We start from the raw sequence: 25,599 nt of genomic DNA on the forward strand, positions 1-25,599 counted from the left end.
GTGGCACAGACCAGAGAGAGCCCTGTGTTCTGGAGCCCGGGAGAAGGTAGTGTTGGAAAGCTGGCCACAGCGGTGGTCTAGGCAGCGGCGGGAGGGCAGGCTGGGTGAGGGGCGGGCAGTATGTCGTCAGGAGCTGGGCGGCCGCGTCTGCCTAGCCCGTCCCCTCCAGCCCAGCTCGGGCTCCTGCGCCCCAACTCCGACCGTGCGGCGCGCCTCGCGGGGCCAAGGTAGAGTCCCCGGGCGAGCCCCGCCCCGCTCGCACACTCTCGCACCAGGGCAGAAGGGCCGCGGAAGAGGCCGCTCCACCGGCTGGGTGAGCGCTGCCGCGTCCGGAGGAGGAAGCGTTGACAGCTGGAGCCGGCTGCTGGAAGCCTTTGCGCTGGGACACGGGAGCTGCCTTAGGCTGCGCAAGACCCGGGTAAGCTGAGTTTCCCCGGGACCTGACCCCCTATCCTGTTCGATCACCCGGAGAGCTGGGGAAGCTCAGCTCCTGGGGACTGGAAGAAAGGTCCCTTTTGGAAACCCACTGTGCCACAGGGGTGGAAGAAGGTTTCTTCTGTGGCCTTTCCACACCTGTCGCGGGGAAGTTTCTGAAAAGACAGAGTGGGAATCTCTTTCCGCTTTAAATACGATAAATGAACCCTATTACCGAGGAAGGAAAGCAAATGTCATTGGTCATCTCTGCACCCTCAGAAAATACAAGCCCACATCCCCCACCACCACCAGTCATGCCAACATCGTAACTTCCTCCTGTACTGGTAGCTACGACGCCCTCCACACAGGAACACAACGTGCCATCCCCTCCCTCATCCAGGCAACAAAATTATCCCCGATATTTGTGGTGGTTTAGTGAATTCTGATGCTTTAACAACAACATAAAATTACTCCTGACTAGTACCGGGGAGGGGGAGGAGAGAACGGACCCCCAACCCTGGGCAAAAGGGGGCACCATCCCTGATACGGTTAAGTCTAGCTCATCAGGTCAGGCTTTAAAACAAGGAGCGCCTGATCTGTGAAGTTTCTTCCTAGGACATCCTAAATGTCCCAGAGACACAGCTAACTCTTAAATAATGATGAACAACTTGGAAATGAGCGATGAAGCGAAAAGGAAACTTAAAAATGTTAGTGCCAGTTGTGAAAAGCTTAGCTCTTTGATAACTGCAGTTTTAGTATTCGGTGTTTAAAATTATACCTAGAGGATGAGAGGCACTGAGACGGTGGGATGGATGTACTGCGGTCAAAAGTCTTGACTTCGATCGTGAGCCTTAATTGTCTTTCTGAGCCCGGGATGTTGTAGGATTCTTTCCCTCCCTCCAAGTCGATTTCTTCCGGTCTCACCCTAGGTTAGTAGAGGTGAGTCGGGAAACCAGGGGAGGGAAGGGACCGGTGAGTCACAAATAGCTGGGGGTAGGGCCAAGGACCCCACCCTTCCAGCCTTGCATTTGTCTGGACTAGCCCAGGTTATAGCCTCAGGGTCGAGTTGGAGCTGAAAGACAACTTTGGACTTGTTCCGGGTCTTTAAGGCCCTAGGATCCGGCACTTTGCTTCCCTTCAGGTTCAGGAGCATCCAAACTCTCAGTGGCAGAAGTCAGGACAACTCAATAGATCCCCAGAAGGCCCCATGTCCAAGATCCCAACCCACAGATGTCCCTGACTATCGTTTCTAGCTTACCTCCTCATTTCTCAGAGGCAAATTCATGATCTTGATGCTTCTACAAGTCTGTACCTGACATAGGTATTTTTACTTTGGGGTGGAAGGTACATACATAACCGGGGTTCACTATTTGTGGAAATCATGAGAATTTGTGAGTTCTGGGCTTGAAAGTGTAGTTTTTCCTAACATCCAAATGTGTTTCTTTTTTTCACTTTTTTTGGGAGTGAGGGGGAGTGGAGGACAGGGTTTCAACAAAATTGCCCATGCTATCCTTGAACTTACTCTGTAGCCCAAGGCAGGGCTTCATTCCTCTTTCTGTCTCCTGAGTAGCTGGAATTGCCTATGCTACCGTGCCTCACCAGGCATAAAGTTATTTTCTGTGTATTACTTTATGTAATATTGGCTGGTGTTTATTGCAGTTTGCTGCTACATGCACTTGCTTATATAAACTTACTTAAGTCTACTCTGTGACTATTTATTGATAAGGTTGGACTGGTGTGTGTAGCTCAGTAGAAGGCTTACCTGACATGCTTGAGATCTTAAGGCCCTGGGTTCGATCCCAGCTTTAAAAAAAATTAATGTGGTTCAGTGAGTAAAATGACTCATCTAAGTGCTAGGATTCTAACCTGTACCTAATTCAAAAGTCCATTCTTGAGCAGGGTGTGGTGGCAGATGACTGTAAGCCCAGCTCTTAAGAGGCTGGGACAAGAACTATATAGTGAGACCCTGGCTCAAAAGCAAGCAATAGGATAGAAGGAAAAACATTCTCAGATATATATATATATATATATATATATATATATATATATATATATACCCTCTCCAGGTGGCTCCCAGGGGAGCCAAGGAAGGGACTGGAAAGAAGTGTCTTGGCCTCTCTCCTTTTCATTGTCCTTGTTTGTTCTCCCTATCATCTTCTCCCTCAGATCCCGTCTCCAGTATTCCATCTTCAGCAGTGATCAGAGATGCTAATTAAGCTATTCAAGCTCTATTGATCATAAGACTCATGTATTCATTATCTCTGTTGGCAGCAGAGGATGGATTGTAGTCATTGATGAGAGCCAGGAAGGCAAAGTCCTCTCCTCTGGTGTCACTGTCTTCTTTTAGAAGACCCTTTTCTAATGTTCTCAGAGAACCCTTGGAACGTGGGTGTTGTGATGCATATGTCATGGGGCAAAGGTTTCAGAGGAGATATGATGCCATCAGAAAGGAAAGGGCTGGTCTATTCTTGTAGCCCCCAACTGCCTCCCGGTATCCACACCAAGGTTCCCTAAATCTGTGGATAGAGGTCACAGTGTTTTGTTTTGGATTCAAGGCCTCAGGTTAGGGCATCTGACTTTGATTTTCTGATCTTTCTGTCTCTATCCCCTTCCCAAATGCTGGGACTACAGGCATGTATCTTTATGCCTGGTTTATATAGTGTTGGGGATTGAATTTGTGCATGCTAAGCCGGTGTCTTACCAACTGAGTTACACCTCCAGCAAGGCCAGAGTGTTTGATGAAATATCTCAATGAGTGCTTTTTAGCTTCAGTCATAAATGTAACAGCTATTTATTTAGTAACTACTATCTACCCTCCAAATTATCTCATACTTTCCTGACTGCCAAGTGGACACTCCGTGGCATCCTATTTATCCAAACTTGGATTAGTAGTCCCCTAAAATGACTACTCAAGTTTACACAACTATTTGTACAACCAATACTGAAAGATCGAATCCATGAGGTGTCCTGTTTTAGGTGCTGAGGCTAAAACAGGAAAGAAGACTGACAAGTTCCTGCTTTTGTGAAACCAACATTTTGGTAGACTATGAACATTTGAAGAAGGGATAAAAATTTCTGCTTGTGATTTGAAGGTGAGCCACACCTGAGGTAGAACAAGAAAATAAAGAGACTGAGGCAGAATGTTTGCATGAGTTTCAGACAAGCTTGGGCCAGTGAGACCCTGTCTCAAAAACAAAACTGGATGGCACATCCAGGAAGTTCTCACGGATGAGCTGGTATTTTAGGTGAGATGGCTTTGACAGGAATAGGGAAAAGTATCCTAATCAGGCAGGATGGCGGATATCTTGGTGATAACCAGGTAACCCTTGGCATACAGAGGAGCTAAAAAGGCATACAGTGGTAGGGAGAGTGGAGCAGAGAAAAGGCAGAGGCCTTGCTGGGTTGTTGGGGCCTGGAGCCTCACTCTTGCTGCTTATCAGTTGCCTTCAGTTATCCCAGCCCATGACTTCCTTGGGCTTCCGTTGTATCTTCCTTCTTCTCTCTCTCTCTCTCTCTCTCTCCTCTTTTATGAAGTTTTGTTTATTTTTAGTGTGTGTGTGTGTGTGTGTGTGTGTGTGTGTGTGTGTGTGTGTGCCAATGTGACATGCGTGTATAGGTCAGAAAACAACTTTGTGGAGTTTCTTCATTCTTCTTTTACCTTTATATGGGCTATGGGGGATGCAACTTGGGTCTCCAGGCTCATACAACCTACTCAGCAGCCCCTCTTGGTTTATCGGGGCTTTTGTTTTTGTTTTGAGACAGGATGTAATTGGACTTTTTTGTCGGGACCATGACTTCCCCAATAATGACATGGAGACTTACTATTATGGAAACTTGACTGATAGCTTAGGCTTGTTTCTAACTAGCTTTTACTTTATTGTTTTAAAAATATTTTTTATTTTAGGTGCTCATTTGTTTGTAGGAGGGTGTTGGGTCCCTTGGAACTGGAGTTATAGACAGTTATGAGCTGCCATGTGGGTGCTGGGAATTGAACCCTGGTCCTCTGGAAGAGCAGCCAGTGCTCCTAACCACTGAACCATCTCTCCAGCCCCATAACTAGCTTTGATAACTTAAGTTAGCTCATTTTTATTCATTTTTATATGCTGCCATATGACTCATGGCTTTTACCTGTTCTCCTGAATGTCTTGCTTGCTCTCTGCCTGGTTGTTGACTCTGCCTTCTTTTTCCCAGTGGTCTCTTTGCCCCCAAAATCCTGCCTACCTTTTGGCCATTTAGCTTTGTTATTGTTGTTGTTGTTGTTGTTTTCGAGACAGGGTTTCTCTGTGTAGCTTTGGAGCCTATCCTGGCACCCGCTCTGGAGACCAGGCTGGCCTCGAATTCACAGAGATCCGCCTGCTTCTGCCTCCCGAGTGCTGGGATTAAAGGCATGCGCCACCAACACCTGGCCCATTTAGCTTTTTTTTATTTTATTTATTTATTTATTTATTTATTTAGTTTTTTGAGACAGGGTCTCTCTGTGTTGCTTTGGAGGCTCCATTTCGCTTTTTATTAAACCAATCACAGTGACATATTTTTGTACAGTATAAAGGAATATTCCACAACATTTCCCCCTATATTTGTTTAAACTAGAAGTAAAAATGTAAACTCTAAGTAAATGTAACTCTAGTAAAAATGCAAACAATAAGAAAAGTTATCAGGTAAGAATTACATTTACAATGTCCAGTCTGTTTGTATTTGGCATATTTGGAGAAAGTACTCCATTATTTATTCTATCTTGGTGAATCCAAGGCTCTATATCTAATTATTTCTATCATAACTAAGGAAAACTGCAACTATAACTGTCTAGTCTTCAACTCCATCAAGGACCCCAAAAAGATACAGTATATTACCTGAGTAAACAGGAAGTGTCGAGCAAACAACTTCCAAAAGTATAGAAATGACAGAAACAGTTGGCTACCTGGACAATCGCCCAAGGTTCCTCTGTAATATTGAGGCATCCATCTTTGGCCTACAGGCCTAGAATATCTGACAGGCTTTTTTGTGAAGTAGGGATTTTCTTTCATTTATTTGTTTTTCAAGATAAGGTTTCTCTTTGTAACAGCCCTAACTGACCTGGAACTAGCTCTGTAGCCTAGACTGGCCCACAAAGTCATGGAGATCAGCCTCCTATGCCTCCCAAGTGTTGGGATTAAAGGCATGTGCCACCAAAACCAGCTGAAGCAGGAATTTTGAAGGATTGTCCTGTCTTGTTTTGACAAAGTTCAGCAGACACTTTCTTTTGTGTCCTGCCTGTCCAATTTGGACAGCATACTGTCAGCGGTTGAGGCAAGAGCAGTTTCTTTGTCCAGTAGCTAGCTTTTGCCACAGAGAAAGCAAACTCTATATGGAGTTTCTTCAATATCCATCATCCTCTTTTAAATTAAATCAGTGCTGACAGGAGCGGACATGTCTCATTGTCATGAAAAGCGTTATATTATTAAAGCATTTTAAATGCCATATTCTTTAGATCTCTGAAGTGTTTGAAGACCACCTGTCTACCTAAAATATATCTGTTTGACCTTGAAAACATACCCACCATGACTATGTATGATTGTTATGAGTGACTAACTACTAACATGAATTTCTTTATTATCCTAAATAGTTTATAATAGTTTTCAAGAACTAGAAATTTACATTACATTGCTAAATGAGCTGTATAGGTATAATACCTTAAACAAGAAATGTATGTACAGTATGTTCTAACAAAAATAACATTAAATTTGTATCAATATACAGAATTCCATAACCAATGTAAAATATTTGAGACTAGTGATTGTTCAAAAGTATACTCAACAATATGTTCTTTTATCCCATAATTTCTATACTATATCCCCCACTTTTCTCTCCAAAAAGAGATCCTTGTTCAGCTTTTTTTTTTTTTTTTTTACCATGACCAGTACCCAGCCTCCCTAAATGATGACAAATATCAGTAACCCACTGAATGACCAAAAACCATCCACCCCCATCTCTTGGGAATGTGGGTGTTATGTTTTCCAGACTGCTTCCTGATGTCTGAGGGAGCTGGTATATTTCAGTGGACTCTGCGAAAATTGAGATAATGGTCAAGTCCTGGGAGAGCTCGTTGTTGTCTAGTCTCAATGTGATGGGAAAATGTAGGGCTTATATTAAGTTTGGCTAGAGTAGTCTGTGAGGCTGGATCACTTGGGTCACCAATTTTCTTTTTCTTTTTTTTTTTTTTCCGAGACAGGGTTTCTCTGTGTAACTTTGGAAGCTGTCCTGGAACTAGCTCTTGTAGACCAGGCTGGCCTCGAACTCACAGAGATCCACCTGCCTCTGCAGGGATCTTTAATCCCGAGTGCTGGGATTAAAGGCGTGCGCCATCACTGCCTGGCTGCATATAGACATTTTTTAAACACACTGTAACCTATTTAGAGATTTTTTTTTTTCTGTCTGAAAATGCTTTACTTACTTCGTATCTATTACCTTTACAGTCTGTATGAGCAAATTCTTAAGCTGCTGAGCAACTTTGCTCAAGGTGCTGGCAGCTCAAGCCTGCAGGCAGTGGCTGAGAGATGCCTCTATACTGCAGCCTGCATGAGACACTGTGGGACTAGGAAGCCGAGTTTGGCTCTATTTTTGTGTGTTTCGAACCTTTTTTTAAAGCTTTCTCAGGTCTTACATGGAAATATGTCCCCATGTTGGACCATCAGCTCCCCAGTAATGACAAGGAGACTTATTATTAATTATGAAAGCTCGGCTGATAGTTTAGGTTTGTTTCTAACTAGCTCAAGCTTTTTATTTTATTTTATTTGGTTTTTCGAGAAAGGGTTTCTCTGTATTGTTTTGGAGGCTGTCCTGGCACTTGCTCTGGAGACCAGGCTGGCCTCGAACTCACAGAGATCCGCTGGCCTCTGCCTCCCGAGTGCTGGGATTAAAGGCGTGCGTCACTGGCTATGTGAGCTATTTTTAATTTATTATTTTATTTAACTTCCCAACTGTGAACCATAGGTACCGTTCTCCCTGTTTTGGAGGTGTAATTATTCCAAGCCACAGTCCTGTAACAGGTAAGAGTGGAACCCAGTTAGATCTCACATCTCAACAACCCTATACTATTTTTTTTTAAGATTTTATTTATTTTGAATACAGTGTTTTGCCTGCATGTCTGCCTGCAGGCTGGAACCAGGCACCAGATCTCATTACAGATGGTTGTGAACCACCATGTGGATGCTGGGAATTGAACTCAGGACCTCTGGAAGAGCAGCCAGTGCTCTTAACCAATGAGCCATCTCTCCAGCCCAACCCTATACTATTTACTTCTGTAAAATATATAATTACTGTTGTTGCTGTTATTAAATAATTAACGTGAGTGTAGCTCAGTTGTAGAACATTTGGCAGGGCCCTGGATACAAGAGATTATCGGGGCCAGTGGCTCAGGCAGGCCTATTGCTGAACCAGTTTGATGCAGCCTAGGCTACACAGCCAGTTCCAGGCTACACAGCCAGGGCCACATAGTAGCGAGACCCTAGCAAACAAACAAAATCATTAAGAAATGTCACCCTCTACTACTCAGTCCTTAAGCAGATATTAGTCAGGACCACGTAACTATTCCTGCTTGTATCCCGGATCCGGTAACAAATGGTGGGACTCCATAAATGCTGGTAACCGAGCAAGGTGGAAGATTTGGCATCATAGCTGAGCCTGCAGCTCCGGAAACTGGAGTCTTCCTCTCCATCCTCCTCTGGTCCCCCAGGAGCCAAGTACCGGCCCATTACTAGCTGAGCCCTGTGAGGTGTGAACAGGGCTAGGCAGGGTCCCAGCCACTGCTAGTTCCGAGTCTCGTGTCACAAGCGCTAGAGGTCGTTGCTTGCGGGGTGGGGGTGGGGGGGTGGGTTGGAGTGGAGTGGAGTGGAGTGGAGTGGGGTGTGTGTGTGTGGCTCGGGGGAGTGGTGGCTGGAGGAAGAGCAAGATGGGGTCTTGCCATTGGAGGCGAGTCGAGGTGAGAATGCTGGGAGGGTGGGAGGAGATGGCCAGAGGCCACAGAGTCTGAAGTAGGGTCGGGGACTGAAAAAGGAGGCCAGGTGCACTGAGTGTGTGTGTGTGTGTGTGTGTGTGTGTGTGTGTGTGTGTGTGTGCGTGCGTGCGTGCGTGCGTGCGTGCGTGTGAGAGAGAGAGAGAGAGAGGGAAAGAGAGAGAGAGTGTGTGTGTGTGTGAGAGACTGAGTGTGTGAGTGACTGAGAGTATGTATGTGTGTGAGGGTGTGTGTGAGGGTGTGTATGACTGTATGTGAGAGACTGTGAGAGTGTGTCTAGTGACTGAGAGAGAGCGCGTGTGTGTGTATGTGTGAGTGAGTGTATGAGTATGTGTGTGAGTGACTGTGTGTGTGACTGAATGTCTGAGTGTGTGTATGAGTGTGTATGAGTGTGTGACTGTGAGAGTGTGTGACTGTGTGTGACTGTGAGAGTGTGTGAGTGTGTGTATGTGTGAATGAGTGTGTGAGACAGAGTGAGTGTGTGTGTTGTGTGAGTGTGTGTGAGGGTGAGTGACTGCGTGTGACTGAATGTCTGAGAGTGTGAGGCTGTGAGAGTGTGTGAGTGTGAGTGTGTGTGTGTGTGTGTGTGTGACTGTGTGTGACTGAGTTTGTGTGACTGAGAGTGTGTGAGTGTGTGTATGTTTGAGTGAGTGTGTGAGACAGTGTGTGTTGTGTGAGTGTGTGTATGAGTGTGAGTGTGAGTGACTGCGTGTGACTGAATGTCTGAGTGTGTGAGTGTGTGTGTGTGACTGAGAGTGTGTGACTGTGTGTGACTGAGAGTGTGTGACTGTGTGAGTATGTGTGTGTGAGAGTGAGTGTGTGAGTGTGTGTGTGTGACTGTGACTGTGAGAGTTTGTGTGACTGAGAGTGTGAGACTGTGAGAGTGTGTGAGTGTGAGAGTGTGAGAGTGTTTGTGTGTGAGTGAGAGTGTGTGACTGTGTGTGTGTGTGTGTGACTCTGTGTGTGTGTGAGACCGTGAGAGTGAGTGTGTGAGCGTGTATGTGTGTGGTGATAATGGCCCGATGAATCAAGACGGATGGGATGGAAGAAGTCCGAGTGGAAGAAGGATCCAGACATGAAAGAGAATGTCAGAGATGAGTCAGAGAAAGAAAGATAGTGAGCAGGCCTCGTCGTCGGGAGAGTTGGAGACAGGCACAGGGAAGAAGGAAGCGCAGTCCTCCTCCGTGAGCGCAGAGCGCTGGTTTTCCCCCAGGTTTACCCTCTGACAAAGAAGCCCCAGAAGCTGTACCACTGGGCTCTCTTTACTGCGTTCCTTAGGAAGAAAAGAATGATGGCCAAAGAGAAGGGCCTCATCAGCCCAAACGACTTTGCTCAGCTGCAGAAGTACATAGAATGTGAGTCTGGCTCCCGGCCCTTCAGTTCTGGAGGCTTCCTTCTCGGCACACTCCGCCCCAGCCACCTGGGGCTGATCCGTCTCACACAGCTGAGGCCTGAGGCCTCAGCTCCCCACCCACCTTGCCTCTCCCTGACTGCTTGCTCCAGGCCTCAAAGGAGAAGCGGGGGCATTGCTGTGGAGAAACTGTTTCTCCCTTCTTGCAGCCCCTCCCCGCCCCGTAGACGTCCCAGTAGAGCTCTGGCAGAAGGCCAGGAGGAACGAGCTATGCTCTTACTCATACCTTACTCTCTTCTCACCCAGACTCCACCAAAAAGGTCAGCGATGTCCTGAAAGCCTTTGAGGATGATGGTGAGATGAGCAGATATTGCCAAGGAGATGTGAGTGTCGGAGGGGGGAGGGCAGGCACCCTCTCATTAACTACCTGTCATCTTTGTTTTTGCTTCTCCACTGGGATCCCCAACTTCTGGGAATTTTTGCGGGCCCACTTCTTGCCTCCCCCCCCAAATATCCCATTGTTTATTGATTGTTACTGTGGCCATTGCTTTAGAACAAGACAAGAGATCCTAGTAACTCAGGAGATGACCGAAAAAACCATATTTCAGCTTCTCTATCCTGCAGACTCCCTAGGGTAACACTCACTCTTATGATAGGCCATTGGATACATGGGATTCAAGCAATTCCTGAAACTCTATCTGGAAATAAATGAAGTTCCCCATCACCTCAGCTGGTCTCTGTTTTGGTCCTTTCACACTGATCAATGCTCAGAGAATACTGAGGCAACAGGTATGATTACGCAGGTAGGGCTGGGCCTATAGGGAAAAAAATCAAAATAGTTTCAATTTGGGGATGAGAGTTGAAGCAGTCATTTATTGTGGGGAAGTAAGGAGAGAAAGAGCTAGGAACTAGTGAAAAGAAGGCTAATGGGGAGAGTCGAGATAAACACAAGGAAAAAAAGACCCGAAGTAGAGGGGGCCCTGACTTTGGATCTGCCATGTTTTCATTTTGTAGACAACAAGATCAGTCTCAGTGATGTCTTCTGCTACTTCTCCCTCCTGGAGGGTGGCCGGCCAGAAGACAAGCTAGAATGTGAGTTTGCCATTTTGAGCAAGAAAGAAGGGTGCCTTTCCTCATTCCTTTGGGATTTCTAAAGGCTGACGAGGGTGCACCGTGGAACAGGCCTATTTCCTCTGCTCTGCTAGACTGCCTACACACGCTACCTGCAGTTCCCATGGCTTACACATCCCTATGTAGGTGGCTTTGGATGTCTGTGATACATAGAAGTGTGTGCTGTCTCTATTATTTTTACCAAGGCTGGCATGCATTGCTGCTCCCCACCCCACCCCTTTTTGTCTTATTTGTATGTGAGAGGTTCTCACAATGTATAAGCCATCCTCCTGCCTCAGCTTCCTGAGTCCCGGAATAACAGGTGTACTTCCTGTGCCTCCAGCTGTGTTTCTTGTTCATCCGTTCTATCAGTCCTGTTCTTAACTTCAAGCTCCTTCCATATTTCTTTATTTCTTCTGTTTCTGAATACTTGGGCTTTGCTTTGTTTTTTGGTTGTGTGTTTCTTTCTGTTTTGTTTTGAGACAGGCTGTCACTGTATATCCCATGCTTGCCTGGAACTCACTATGTAGACCAGATGCGCCTACCTCTACCTTCCAAGTGCTGGGATTACATACAGGCCCTTCCATGCCTGGCCTTGGAATGAACTCTCTAGATCTCTCTCATAACCTGACTGGGTTCCTCCAAAACTTTGCAGTCACCTTCAAGCTGTACGACAGGGACAGAAACGGGATCCTGGACAGCTCGGTGAGTTGTGGGATCCATGTGCTGGTCAAGGGAATCTGCTCATCTGCCTGTGCCCTTACACCTGGACTTGCCCAGGGTCTCCAGAAGCAGAGAAAAGGTTGGGAGTGTAGCTCAGTGGCAAAGTGCTTGCCTAGCATACAAAAGAACTTAAATTTATCTCCAACACTACCCTCTCCCCAAAAACAAACAAAACAAAACCAAAAAAAAGAGGAGGAGACGGTGGTGTCTAGAAGATACTTAGTCTGCTAGGACTAAATATGGAAGTAGTTCCTATTGTAATTTAAGAAAAGTGACTCTATAGAGAAAGACACCATGTGACAGGGTTCAAGCAGGTTTCTTTTTTTTTCTTTTTTAATTAGGGAAAAGGATCATAAAAAGGGGAAAGGGAAGAGAGGGAGACCAGCCTCCAGAGACAGGATCAGTAGGGGAGAGAGAGGAAAGAGAGAGAGGGGGAGGAAGGGAGGGACAGACAGAGAGAGGGAGAGAAAGAAAGAGAGAGGAGGATGGGAGGTGGGCAGGGCCCTTTTAAAAGGGAACATAGTGAATGTGCACAGGAGGTGCTCTTAGTGGCTGCAGCTGAGGCTGTATCCTGTCAGAGCCCCAAGGACAGGCCAGTACAGATGCCTGAATGCTAACAGTTCCCAAGAGCTTGAACTCTACAAGAGAAGGCTGGAGATGTGAAACACTCGAAAGTTTATTTACTTGTCAGAGATACCTGAGAACAAGAGGTGAATTTGGAAGTGGCATCCAGGAGCCCCAATTTCTAGATATTTGAGTTGTGGCGATAGGAAGTGGCTAGCTCTGGCTTTTGCCCTCTTTGCCCCAGGAAGTAGAGAGAATTATCCTTCAGATGATCAGAGTGGCTGAATATCTAGACTGGGATGTGTCTGAGCTGAAACCGGTAAGGCAGTTTGTTCCTTTCCTTATTGTACCCTCTTCCCCATGGTCCTGCCTCTGCCTTGCCCATCTCTGATGGGCACCTGGTTCCCTTTGCTAGAATGACTGTGCTGGGTGTCCTAAGAGATGATGGAGAGGCTGTCTGGGGACCACACTCAGAAAAGGCTTCTCCACCTTTCCATTCAGATTCTTCAGGAGATGATGGAAGAGATTGACAATGATGGCAGTGGCTCTGTCTCTCTAGCTGAGTGGGTCCGGGCTGGGTCTACCACTGTGCCGTTGCTTGTGCTTCTGGGAATGGATATGGTGAGTGGAAAGGCTTTGTAAGGAGGTCAAGAAATGTCTTAGGTTATACTCACCAGAGAACCAGAGATTAGCCTTCTCAGAAGTTGGCATCCTCTTGTGACCTCCTAGACTCTGAAAGATGATGGGGCACATATATGGAGACCCAAGAGATTCTCCAGACCAGTCTACTGCAACCTGTGCGAGCTGAACATTGGCCTTGGCAAACAGGGCCTGAGCTGTAACAGTGAGTGTTGGTTGAGAACTGGTAGTGGGGGGAAAGGGAAGCCCAACAGCTAGTGGGGACTGATGGTATGAACTCAGAGAAACAAGGATTTGAATTTTAGGCTCTGACATTTCGCCCTATATGATCTTGCAAAAACAGCCTAACTTTTTATTATTAGTTGTGTGCTGTGCTCTGATTCAAACCCAAGTCTCTCTCTGTGTGTGTGTGTGTGTGTGTGTGTGTGTGTGTGTGTATGTGTGTGTGTGTGTTTTAAAGACAATCTTTAATATAAAAAAAAAAACTATAAGCTGGCGGTGGTGGCTCACACCTTTAATCCCAGCACTCAGGAGACAGAGGCAGGTGGATCTCTGTGAGTTCGAGACCAGCCTGGTCTACAAGAGCTAGTTCCAGGACAGCCTCCAAAGCCACAGAGAAACCCTGTCTCAAAAAACCAAAATAAATAAATAAATAAAACTATAAATAAAAAGACAGGATCGCACACTGTAGCTCAGGCCTGCCTGGAAGTATATGAACCAAACCAGCCTCAAAACTCCTAACAATCGATTGGCAGTGGTGGTGCACACCTTTAATCCCAGCACTCAGGAGTCAGAGACAGACGGATTTTTAAGAGGCCAGCCTGGTCTACAGAGTGAGTTCTAGGACAGCCAGGGCTACACAGAGAAACTCTGTCTGGAAAAGCAAAAAACAAAACAAAACAAAAAAACCCTCCCAACAATCTTTTTGACTTTGCTGTTTTTTCCTCCTCCTCTTCTCCTTCTAAGACAGTGTCTCTCAGAGCAGTGACACTGCTCTGTTGGCCAGGTTGGCCTTGAACTCACAGACATCCTTCTGCCTCTGCTTCTCAAGTGCTGGGACTAAATGTGTGCTGGGACTAAATATCCAACTTGCCTCTGCTTCTTGAATGTTGGCATTAAAGGGATTAGTCATCATCATCCCCAGTGTCATGGTTTGGGGTTTTTTGTTTTGTTTGTTTGTTTGTTTGTTTGTTTCCTTCAAGACAGGGTTTCTCTGTGGCTTTGGATGCTGTCCTGAAACTCTCTTTGTAGACCAGGCTGGCCTCGAACTCACAGAGATCCACCTGCCTCTGCCTCCCGAGTGCTGGGATTAAAGACGTATTTTCTTTAAGCTTTAGTTTCTTTGAAAAAGGAGGTAACTGTAAACAGTAAATGCATTGCTACAAGTAGCCGAGCTAACATATGCCTGCAATAACAGTGTTCCTCAGCTGTAGGGAGGCGGATCAGGAGTTTAGGGCCAGCCTCAGTTACAGAGGAAGCTGAAGGTCAACCTGAACTACATAAGGCCCTGTCTCAAAACAAATAGGGGCTGGTGAGATAATTCAGTTTGTGGCCAAAGTTGATGCCATGAGTTCAATTCCTAGAACCTACATTGAAATGAGAGAACTGACTAACAAGTTGTCCTCTGATCTCTACGTGTACATTGTGGTACATGCATACTCGCATACATAAATAAATGCAACTAATTAATTGAAGGGAGACGTTATTGTTTTGCAGTATATCAAAGATTCAATTATTCTATTGAGACAAAGTTTCACTATGTAGCTTTGGCTGGCCGGGACTCTGGATGTCAGTTCTAGCCTAGCATGAGGCCAGTGTAGTGACAGATAGGAGGTGGTGTTTGCATTTTTAGGAGAGAGATGAGGTTTGCCCTTGCAAACTTTAATTCTCTACCAACTGGCAGCAATGGTTGCATGTTTTGTTCCGGTGAGTGATTCTCACACCCAAGAAAGGAGAAGAGGGGGAGAAAGGCCACAATTAAGGCTCTGATTTTCTTCCCTCTCCCCAGTCTGTAAGTACACTGTTCATGACCACTGTGCCAAGAAGGCCCTGCCTTGTGAAGTCCGCACCTATGCCAAGTCTCGGAAAGACATTGGTGTGAGTGACCCCGTGCCCAAATCATTCCCACACTGCCAACCCCGTCCTGGCCCCGGCCATCCTAGCCTTTTGTTGTGCTCCTTCCCTCCCACAATATTGACCCCCCTAGACAAGGGCCTGCCTTTCTCCCCAAGGTCCACTCACATGTGTGGATTCGAGGAGGCTGTGATTCTGGGCGTTGTGACCGCTGCCAGAAAAAGATCCGAATCTACCACAGCCTAACAGGACTGCATTGTGTGTGGTGCCACCTGGAGGTCAGTTCAGGGACTGTCCCTCCAGCCCCTAAGGGCTCTCTTTCCTGTGTCTAGACTCAAGAGAATTGATAACGTCCCCTACATGATTTGTTCCCCTTTTGTGCTCCTAGATCCATGATGACTGTCTGCAGGCTGTGGGTCCTGAATGTGACTGTGGGCAGCTCCGTGATCATATCCTGCCTCCATCTTCCATCTACCCGAGGGTCCTGGTAAGACTGTCAATGGCAGCTGGGAAGGGACAGGAACGTATTCCTGCTTTCCCATGAACACACCTCTACATAGAGAACGCCTTTGGTTTGCTGTGCGGTTTTGTTATTGTTTCTCACTATGTAACCCTGGCTAGCCTGGAACTTGCTGTGTAGACCAAGCTAGCCTACCTCTGCCTCCAAAGGGATTGGGGTTTTAGGGTAGGTGTGAGCCACCATACCCAGCCAGAGTGACATTTAGAACAGCGATCTAGGACCGTCAGGGTTCAAGTGAGACCATTTGACTCCTGGATAACCCCACCTTTTCTTTTCTCTTCGTTGTTTCCCTCCCAGATGTCCGGACAAGATCGAAAACTAAAGACAACAGATGATACAAGCCTGAGCACCATTGAGGCTCTTCGGGTACAGGGTTGAGGGGCTTGGGCCTGAAGGTCATGCCAGCTTTTGATTGGATCCTTCTTGGGAGGGAGTGAAGTAGAAATGGGATACCTGCTCTCTAAAAGGTCCCCCTTGGTAGAGGAAACAAGAGAGGGGAAGCATCTTGGGAGACGCCAGTCCCGTGCCTCTGAAGGACGCACCTCTATGTTTGACAAAATCCTGCTTTCTTTATCCTTATTTCTCCCTCCCCCACTGCAGATTGACCCTGTTCCTAACACCCACCCACTTCTAGTCTTTGTCAATCTGAAGAGTGGAGGGAAGCAGGGACAGAGGTGAGCACACGTAGGACAGGGAGAATCTAGAGTATAGAGCAGGGAAGGGAAGGTGTGCATGGGGGAGGGGGGTCCTTTGGGTGGACACTAACATGGTGGAATTTGCCAAGCTGCCTTTCTTTTCCTTTCACACAGGGTGCTTTGGAAGTTCCAGTATATGCTAAACCCTCGACAGGTGTTCGACCTGAAGGATGGTCCTGAGTATGGGTGGGTATGGGTGAGGGGCTGTGCAGGTGGGTGTGTGGGGTGTGTATGTGTGTGTGTGTGTGCTCGAGCGCGTGTATGCTGGGGGGCAGCGTGTTTGAGTGAATGAAAGCCAAGGAACAGTTTCAGGTGTCACCTTTAAGAATGCCGTTCTCTTTTGGAGACAAGGTCTATCAGTAGCTTGAAGCTCACTAATTAGGTGGACTGGTTGTCTAGTAAGCTCGCTTCCCTGGCAGCACTGTAACACATCACCACACTTGGATTTTTGTTTGTTTGTTTGTTTTTTTAATGTATACAGTCTTCTGCCTGTGTGCCAACAGAGGGCACCAGATCTCATTCAAGGTGGTTGTGAGCCACCATGTGGTTGCTGGGAATTGAACTCAGGACCTCTGGAAGAGCAGTCAGTGCTCTTAACCGCTGAGCCATCTCTCCAGCCCCATGCTTGACATTTTTATGTTGGTTCTGGGGATCAAATTCAGGTCCTGGAGCTTGCAAAGCCAATGCTTGACCAGCAGAGCCACCCTCTCAGCCCTAAACTGACAAGGGGGAACTGTACCAGGTTTTCTCTTGGGCCACTAACCAGCTCCCAAATCATGACACAGAAACTTGTTATGAGTTATGAATGTTCAGCCTTATGTTACGCTTGTCCCACTAGCTTTTATAACTCAGTTTAACCTGTTTCTCTATCTACATTTGCCTTGGGGCATTTTATTTTTTTCTCTCTCTCTATTTATTTATTTATTTATTTATTTATTTATTTATTTATTTATTTGGTTTTTTGAGACAGGGTTTCAAACTAGTTCTGGAACTAGTTCTTGTAGACCCGGCTAGTCTCGAACTCACAGAGATCCAGCTGCCTCTGCCTCCCGAGTGCTGGGATTAAAGGCGTGCGCTACCAATGCCCGGCTTTATTTTTCTCTCATTCTGTGTGTCCTACTTTCACCACTTGCTCTGTGGCTGACTGGCTCCAGGCATCTCCCTCCCTTTCTTCCCCATTCTCTTTTCTACTTTTTCTCTCTGCGTGCCAGCCCCACCTGTCTCTCTACTGCCTTGCTTTTTGGCTGTTTGGCTTTTTATTAGGCCAATTGGCTGCCTTATGTAGGCAAGGAGAAACAGTAACTCATCTTTACGGAGTTACTCAAATGAAGCATAAGCAAAAGCAGCACACCTTTACATTCTTAAAGTAATATTCCGCAACAGGAAACAGGGTCATAGGAATGAGAGATTAAAAAGTGACTTATCCTGCCCAGGACCTGGGTAGATTCCCATTATCCTTCTTCATTTTCTCTCTTCCATTTTATCTCAGGCTCAGGTTTTTCAGAGACATTCCTCAATTCCGGGTATTGGTGTGTGGTGGAGACGGCACAGTAGGCTGGATTCTAGAAAGCATTGGTCAGTGCAGGGAGAGGTCCCTTCTGGGCAGGGGATGGAGGAGGAAGTGTTCTCGGATAAGCTCCCTTCATTCTTTCCTTCACCTGCCTCCTCAGACAAAGCCAACTTGCCGGTTGTGCCTCCTGTTGCGGTGCTGCCCCTGGGCACTGGGAATGATCTGGCCCGTTGCCTACGATGGGGAAGGGGTAAGTGGTGATGAGAAGTTTTGCCAGAGCGTGGGGGAGCTTTAAGAGAAAGACGGCAGGGCTGGAGAGACGGCTCAGAGGGTAAGAGCACTGACTGCTCGCTCTTCCGAAGGACCTGGGCACAATTCCCAGCACCCACATGATGGCTCACAACCTTCTCTAACCCCAGTCCTAGGTGATCCGACACCATCCTCTGTGGGTACTGCGTGAACATGGCTCACAGTCTTACAGGCAGGCAAAAAGTCTGGAATAAAGAGGGGTTTGGGGAAGAAGAGCGGTACGCATAGATGGGAACCAAAGTAGAGTGGCCACCAAGAAGAATGACATTGTGAACCGAGGAGAATTGAGGGTGACAGTCCCCTTCCCTAATAACCCCAAGATCCACATGTCTCTCTTACAAACGACTCTAGGGCTCGGATGATAAAGGAACGTGGTAGGGATGAGGAAAAGTAGTGTCATAGCTGAATGAGCTAGCAAGTTTCATTCATTCAGTCTAATTGTCAAAAATGTCACATAACTTGCATGTGCTTTGTGCCACATCGTGACTGTAGATATCAGAGCACAACTACTGCTTCTGCTGCTGCTTCTTCTTCTTTCTCTTCTTCTTCTTCTTTTTTTTTAAAGTTTTTATTTATTTATTATGTATACAACATTCTGCTTCCATGTATATCTGCACACCAGAAGGGGGCACCAGATCTCATAACGGATGGTTGTGAGCCACCATGTGGTTGCTGGGAATTGAACTCAGGACCTCTGGAAGAGCAGTTGGTGCTCTTAACCTCTGAGCCATCTCTCCAGCCCCCCTTCTTCTTCTTCTTCTTCTTCTTCTTCTTCTTCTTCTTCTTCTTCTTCTTCTTCTTCTTCCTCTTCCTCTTCCTCCTCCACCACCACCTCCTGCTCCTTCTTCCCTCCCCTCTCTCTCTCTAAGGTCTCTCTCTGTGGACCAGGCTGGCCTTGGCCTTGAACTCACAAGAGGACAATTTTCAAGTTTTTCGAGTCAGTTCTCTTGTACACATACATGGGTTCCTTGGATTGATGGTCAGGCTTGGCAATGAGTGCCTTCACCCACCAAGGCAGCTCACTGATCCCTCAAGGATCTCTCACTGATCTCTTTCTGAGGCTTTCCCTACAGTGGCCTAATACATTCCATTTCTTTGTTTTGTTTTACTTTTGTTGTTTGTTTTGGTTTTGGAGACAGGATTTCTCTGTATAGCCCTCTCTGTCCTGGAACTAGCCCTTGTAGACCAGGCTGGTCTTGAACTCACGAAGATCCGGCTGTCTCTGCCTCCTGAGTGCTGGGATTAAAGGGCATGGGTCACCACCAGGTTCTTTGTTGTATTTTTAAAAAATTATTACTCTATGTGCTTACGTGCGGATGCCTGTACACCGTGTGCATGCCCAGTGCCCATGGAGGTCAGACATTTTCCAACTGTATTCTCCAGTTCACCTCAGCCTGTCTGGCTTCCTGCTAGTTGCTCGTCCACTTTTCCTTTGAAGCCACTGAAACATTTGAATGTGTGAACCTTGAACCACAGTCATCTCTGAAAGAAATTAGGAGAAAAAAAAATTGTAAGCTTTCTGACTTTATTTTATAATGTAAGACTTTTAAAAGTTGTTTTATTATGTTTTGTTTACTTGGTGTGTGTGTGTGTGTGTGTGTGTGTGTGTGTGTGTGTGTGTGTGTACATGATACAGTAAGTAGCACACATGTGGAGGCCAAAGTACAACTTTGGAAGTAAGTTCTCTCATTTCACCATGTGAATACTGGGAATCAAACTCAGAACTCAGATTGGCAGGCTTGGCCATGGGCACCTTTATGCTCTCCAGCCCCTACCTAAGACTGTGTGTGTGTGTGTGTGTGTGTGTGTGTGTGTGTGTGTGTGTGAGAGAGAGAGAGAGAGAGAGAGAGAGAGAGAGAGAGAGAGAGAGAGAGAGAGAAGAGAGCAATTTTCATCTGACGTCTCCCTTATTGTAGCAGGCACTTTTAAATTACATATTTGAGTCTTTGTTGTGTTCTGTTGATGAGACTCTCACAGGGTTCTGTGTACTCAATCATGACAAGAGTATACAGAACTAATGTAAACTCATGTAGTCACCAAAAAATACCATAAAGTTTGAAGAACAGGAAGTAAAGGGAATATTGCCATGGGAGCTTTGAAAAGAGTGGGTGGGCTGCCTGAGGGAGACAGGTGGGGATGCCTGTTGTTATGATGGGAATGTAGAAGGAAGGCTATTTCCAGAAATAAAGATCCAGTTTGGTGCATTTGCTAAGATATCAGAGGGGCAGCCAGATAATGAAGTTAGAAATATATGTTAGTTAGAAATATATGTCAGGACCTAGGCATGGTGGCTCACACCAGTAATCTCAGAGGCTGAAGCAAAAAGGATTGCCTTGAGTTCCAGGCCAACCTGGGCTACATAGAGGGTTCCAGGTCAGCCTCGGCTAGAGTGAGGTCCTGTAACAACAATAAAAATGTTGCCGGGTATGTGTATGCATGTATGTGGGCACCAGTGTGCCACCACGGTCATGTGGAAGTCAGAGGAAAAACTTGCAGGAGTCCATTCACTATGCCAAGTGAGTCCTGAGGATCAAACTCAGGTCATCGGGCTTGACAGCAAGCCCCTTTCTCTGTTAAACAAGCTCACTGGCCCATTGTTTGGGTTTTTGTTGTTTGTTTCTTTGTTTTTCGAGACAGGGTTTCTCTGTGTAGCTTTGTAGACCAGGCTGGCCTCGAACTCACAGAGATCCATCTGCCTCTGCCTCCCAGGAGCTGGGATTAAAGACATGCACCATCACTGCCCAGCTATTGTTTGGGTTTTTAAGACAAGACCTCACTATATAGACCAAACTGTGTAACTCACTGTGTAGCACAGACAGGCCTTAAACCCGAGGCAGTTTGAGTGCTAGGATCTCAGGCTTGTCCTTCCACACTTGGCCCTTGCTTCCATGCACATATAATCATGATGGTGATTGTTTTAGGGCTATCCAGATAACCCAGGATAATCACCCATTCAAGATTACTACTGTAATCACATCTGCAAAATCTCTTACCATGAAAGGGAGGTTCTTTGATACTGGTATTTCTTCTTCTGTGTTACTGTTGTGTTAAGGGCTTCAATGCACTGATATATAAGTTTTTTTTGGCTTTGATTTTTGTTTTGTTTTTGGATTAAACCTTGGGCCCCACACAACGCTAGGCAAGCACTACAACTAAGCTATGCCCCCAAGGTTTCTTTTTTTTTTTTTCTTTAAATATTTATTTCGCTTGCATTGGTATTTTGCCTGTGTGTGTCTGTGTGAGAGTGTTGAATCCTCTGGAGCTGGAGTTACAGACAGTTGTGAGCTGCCATGTGGATGCTGGGAACTGAATTCCGGTCCTCTGGAAGAGCAGCCAGTGCTCTTAGCAGCTGAGCCATCATCTCTCCAGCCCTTCCCCAAGCTTTTGAAGCATTTTTCTTTAATACTGGAAAATGTAATCTGTTATAGGTGATTCCTTTTTTCCAGTTTGTGAATTGTTGTTTTTTTTGTAGTTCTTTATTTTACAATGCTGGGGATGGAACATAGGGCCTTGCACATGGTAGACACATACTTGTTCTATCACAGAGGCATATCTTCTGTCCCTTGCCGTTCTTCTTTTAGGCTTGCATTTATTTAACCAAATAGAAAATTTAATGTTATTGCTGGGAGATGGTGGCACACACCTTTAATCCCAGCACTTGGGAGGCAGAGACAGTGGGATCTCTGAGTTCAAGGCCAGCCTGGTCTACAGAGTACATTCTAGGACAGCCAAGGCTGTACAGAGAAACCCTACCCACCAAAAAACCCAAAAGTAGCAAATTTATTTTAATTTTGTTTTCTGTACAGTCCTGGCCATCCTGGAACTCAATCTGTAGACCAGACTGGCCTCAAGTTCAGAGATCTGCCTGTGTCTGCCTCTAAGAACTGGGATTAAAGGTGTGTGCCACCACTGCCTGACTATGTTTTTGTGTTTTGAGGAAAGGTGTCATTGTGCAGCGTAGGCTGGCCTTGAACTCCCATGTAGCCTAGGATGGCCTTAAATTTTCAGTAGTCTTCCTTCGGCCTCCCATGTGCTGGGATTGTAGACATGAGCCACACAACTTGCTGTCACTCATCTTCTTCAGCATTTTCCTTTCTTTCACTATTAAAGATGTATTTGGAATAATGTCTATATATGGACACACATTTGGGAATGTTTATTTTCCATAACGGTGTGGAAGAGGCAGCAAGAGGCTGACTTTATCGTTGGTTCACGGAGCTTGGGCATCTTGCCCTTTCACTGGCAAAGGGCTGGGGGCTCCTACAGAACAAAGGCAGAGGGTCCTCGGGAATCTGTGCGGATGGGCTCAGAGCGGGCTCTCTGAGGCTCACGTAGGGGTTGGTGCAAGCTTGTCTTTCCCGTCTCTAGGTTATGAAGGTGAGAATTTGGCAAAGATTCTCAAGGACATAGAGATAAGTAAGGTGGTGTATCTCGATCGATGGTCCCTGGAAGTGATACCCCAAGAAAATGGACAGAAGAGCGATCCAATCCCCTCTCAAATCATCAATAACTACTTCTCCATCGGTGTGGTCAGTGGGAGAGAAGGGAAGAGTGTGGGCAAAAGAGGAAGGAAAGCAGCTGGAGATGAGAAAGGAAGAGACGCAGGAGGGAAATTGGGAGCTGGGTACATAGTGGTATGGGTTGCAAAAAGCTCTGGGCATGTCATGCCCTGTCCCGTAAGGGGGAGGAAAGAAGGAAAAGAGAACTTAGTAAAGAAAGAGCCCTGAAGAGGGAGGAGTCTGGTCTCTAAAATATACTTGTTACTCCCCAGGATGCTTCGATTGCTCACCAGTTCCACGTCATGCGAGAGAAGTATCCTGAGAAGTTCAACAGCAGGTAAGGAAGAAACACAGAGGGAGAAGGGCGGCTCAGCGGGTATCTACACCCAAGCCTGATGACCTGATTCTGGTCCTCGGAACTCTCGTGGTAGAAAGAGGGACCTAACTACTGCAGGTTTACCATCTGACCTCCGTATGCATGAGTAAGCTCACACACAAAATGATAAGATATTTAAGAGAGAGAGAGAGAGAGAGAGAGAGAGAGAGAGAGAGAGAGAGAGAGAGAGAAGGAATGGACACTCAGTGTCAAGACTGGATTTGTGCTGGGCGTAGTGAGCACACCTTTAATCCCAGCACTCGGGAGGCAGAACCTCTGAGTTCAAGGCCAGCCCTGGGTCTACAAAATGAGTTCCCGAACAGCCAGGCCTACACAGAAAAATCCTGTCTCAAAGGGGGAAAAAAGACTTGATTTGTAACCAAATTTATCACCAGATAGTTAGATATAAGCAGAAACACTGGCTAGGAAATCCCTAACCAAAGCCACTACTGTCACTCTTGGAGTTGGGAAGTTGGTACCTTTTCTTGTCGCTGTGTAACTTGTCTCTTCCCTTCTGGGCCTTGTGTTGGGCTGGATGCAGAATGAAAAACAAACTGTGGTACTTGGAATTTGCGACATCTGAATCCATCTTCTCCACATGCAAGAAGCTGGAAGAGTCTTTGACAGTTGAGGTGTGTATGATAATACCAACTGAACCCACATCTCCACATCTTCTTAACTTTTTTTTTTTTTTTTTGGAGACAGGGTCTCATATTGTAGTCCAGGCTGGCCTGGAACTTGCAGCAATTCTCCTGCCCCAAAGCCCTAAATTCTTAGATAACAAGTTTTTCATTTTCTTTCTTTGTTTTGTTTTTCAAGACAGGGTTTCTCCTTGTAGCTTAGCTGTTCTTGGCTGTCCCGGAACTTGCTCTGTAGACTAGGCCGAGTTTTTCATTTTCTCATATTCAAATTTCGTCCTACACAGAAGCCCCTGGGAATGTCACACATGTGTGGACCTATACTTTTTTGATCACCCAGCTCTCCAACCCCGACTTGCCAAGTCCTTACGATATACTAGTTCCTGGGCTGGTGAGATGGTTCAGCAGGTAAAGGGCTTGCTGCCAAGCCCGATGACCAGAGTTCAATCCCCATGACTCACATGGCATAAGGAGAGGACCAACTCCTGTAAATTGTCCTCTTTCCTACATGAGTGCACATATATGCGCCCCCATCCCCTCATAGACAATAAATAACCTTTTTTTTTTTTTTTTTACACAAGGTCTCTACTATGTAGATATGACTATCCTGGAGCTCAATATGTAGACCAGGCTGGCCTCAAACTCACAGAGATCCATTTGCCTCTGCCTCCCAAGTGCTGGAATTAAAAGCATGTGCCATTGTGCTGGGCTAATAGATACATTTCTTAGGTGGCACAAGTCTTTAATCCTAGCACTCAGAAGATAGGGCTAGGTGGGTCTCTGCTTCTCAAGCCAGTCTGGTTTACAGAGCAAGTTCTAGAACAGTCAGTGCTACAGAGAAAAAAAAAAACTACTATGTTGAGAAATAATATATAAATTTACATATATATGACCCCACACACACTTTCTTCTCTTGTACACCTCTTAATCCCAGAAGGAGCGGCCACATTTCATGACAAAGCTATAAGGTGAGAACCTATGCCCTCTCTAGCTGTAGTTTTGTCCCTCTCCCCTCAGATCTGTGGGAAGCAGCTGGATCTCAGTGACCAGTCCCTTGAAGGCATTGCAGTACTGAATATCCCAAGCATGCATGGTGGCTCCAACCTCTGGGGTGATACCAGGAGACCTCATAGAGATACTTGTACTATCAACCAGGCACTAGGCAGTGTGGCCAAAATAATCACAGACCCTGATATCCTGAAAACCAGTGTGCAAGGTGAGACGAGTGCCCCCCTGGGAGCTGAAGTTGTCAGACCTGAGGGGATGGTGTGACCCTCACCCGCTTCTTTGTGCTTCTTACCCCCAGACATGAGTGACAAGCGGCTGGAAGTGGTAGGAATAGAGGATGTGATTGAGATGGGCCAGATCTATACCAGACTCAAGAATGCTGGACACCGGCTGGCCAAGTGCTCCGAGATCACATTCCGGTAAGGAAGACCCTGGCCTGGGCTCCCGAGGAGAGGAAGGTGGCAGGTGGTTCGTGGGAATGGTGGGAACCGCTTTCTTAGGTTGTTCTCCATGACAGAAGGTCTCAAAGCCAACCTAAGAAAGCCAGAGCTTTAACGTTTTGGTTGGTAAGACAATGTTAACTCATCTATCTTGGTCTCCCACAGGACCACAAAAACCCTCCCCATGCAAGTTGATGGGGAGCCCTGGATGCAGGCACCCTGTACAGTGAGTATTGCCGAGGCCTGCAGAAGCTGGACCTTTAGGCACTGTGGAACCCAAGTCTCCCTTCTGCAGTGTCTTCTCTTCCTCCTGGCGCTCTATGTTCCTCTATGCACCATTCTTCCCAAACTCCCAGTTCCTCAGTACACCCCAACAACTCACCCCAGAACCCTAATGTCTCTAAGGCACCAGGACAGGCTTCCAAATAATGTTTCCTTCCCTTTCAGATCAAGATCACCCACAAGAACCAGATGCCTATGCTTATGGGCCCAGCTCAGAATACCTACAGCTTCTTTGGCTTTTGGAGCTGAGGGTACCTTCTGCCCTGAGCCTACCTCCCTGTTCCTGGAGATGTCCCTCTATGCTCTGTACATTGCTGCCACACCCTCCCGTCAGCCCAGAAGGGTGCTTCAGCATCTTCATAGTATTTATTATCTGGTGCCACCTCACTGTTCACACACACACACACACACACACACACACACACACACACACACACACACGCATACGGAAAGTGCCT

At 46.4% G+C, this 25,599-nt stretch overlaps 1 protein-coding gene across 8 annotated transcripts; it reads left to right on the forward strand.

The window, feature by feature from the left end:
* Dgka (diacylglycerol kinase alpha) lies at nucleotides 1-25,582 on the forward strand. 8 transcript variants are annotated; one of them, XM_027392134.2, is made up of 26 exons: nucleotides 276-418; nucleotides 3,391-3,506; nucleotides 7,384-7,439; nucleotides 9,618-9,759; nucleotides 10,062-10,138; nucleotides 10,412-10,544; nucleotides 10,770-10,847; nucleotides 11,521-11,570; nucleotides 12,397-12,471; nucleotides 12,654-12,773; nucleotides 12,882-12,996; nucleotides 14,800-14,888; nucleotides 15,023-15,142; nucleotides 15,253-15,351; nucleotides 15,682-15,750; nucleotides 15,985-16,058; nucleotides 16,194-16,265; nucleotides 17,569-17,654; nucleotides 17,750-17,839; nucleotides 22,267-22,427; nucleotides 22,670-22,734; nucleotides 23,315-23,405; nucleotides 24,429-24,627; nucleotides 24,718-24,838; nucleotides 25,025-25,085; nucleotides 25,307-25,582. In XM_027392134.2, the coding sequence occupies exons 4-26, from the start codon at nucleotides 9,693-9,695 to the stop codon at nucleotides 25,388-25,390; spliced, it is 2,196 nt and encodes a 731-aa protein (XP_027247935.1). In that variant the 5' UTR covers nucleotides 276-418; nucleotides 3,391-3,506; nucleotides 7,384-7,439; nucleotides 9,618-9,692; the 3' UTR covers nucleotides 25,391-25,582. The 8 variants fall into 8 exon arrangements, with proteins under 8 accessions (XP_035306516.1, XP_027247941.1, XP_027247940.1 ...); XM_027392136.2 differs by having other exon boundaries at nucleotides 9,683-9,759; XM_027392140.2 differs by lacking the exon at nucleotides 3,391-3,506 and having other exon boundaries at nucleotides 168-418; nucleotides 9,683-9,759.
* Nucleotides 25,583-25,599: the final 17 nt, after the last annotated feature.

This window comes from Cricetulus griseus (assembly GCF_003668045.3).
Source record: "Cricetulus griseus strain 17A/GY chromosome 1 unlocalized genomic scaffold, alternate assembly CriGri-PICRH-1.0 chr1_0, whole genome shotgun sequence".
Classification (NCBI taxonomy): domain Eukaryota; kingdom Metazoa; phylum Chordata; class Mammalia; order Rodentia; family Cricetidae; genus Cricetulus; species Cricetulus griseus.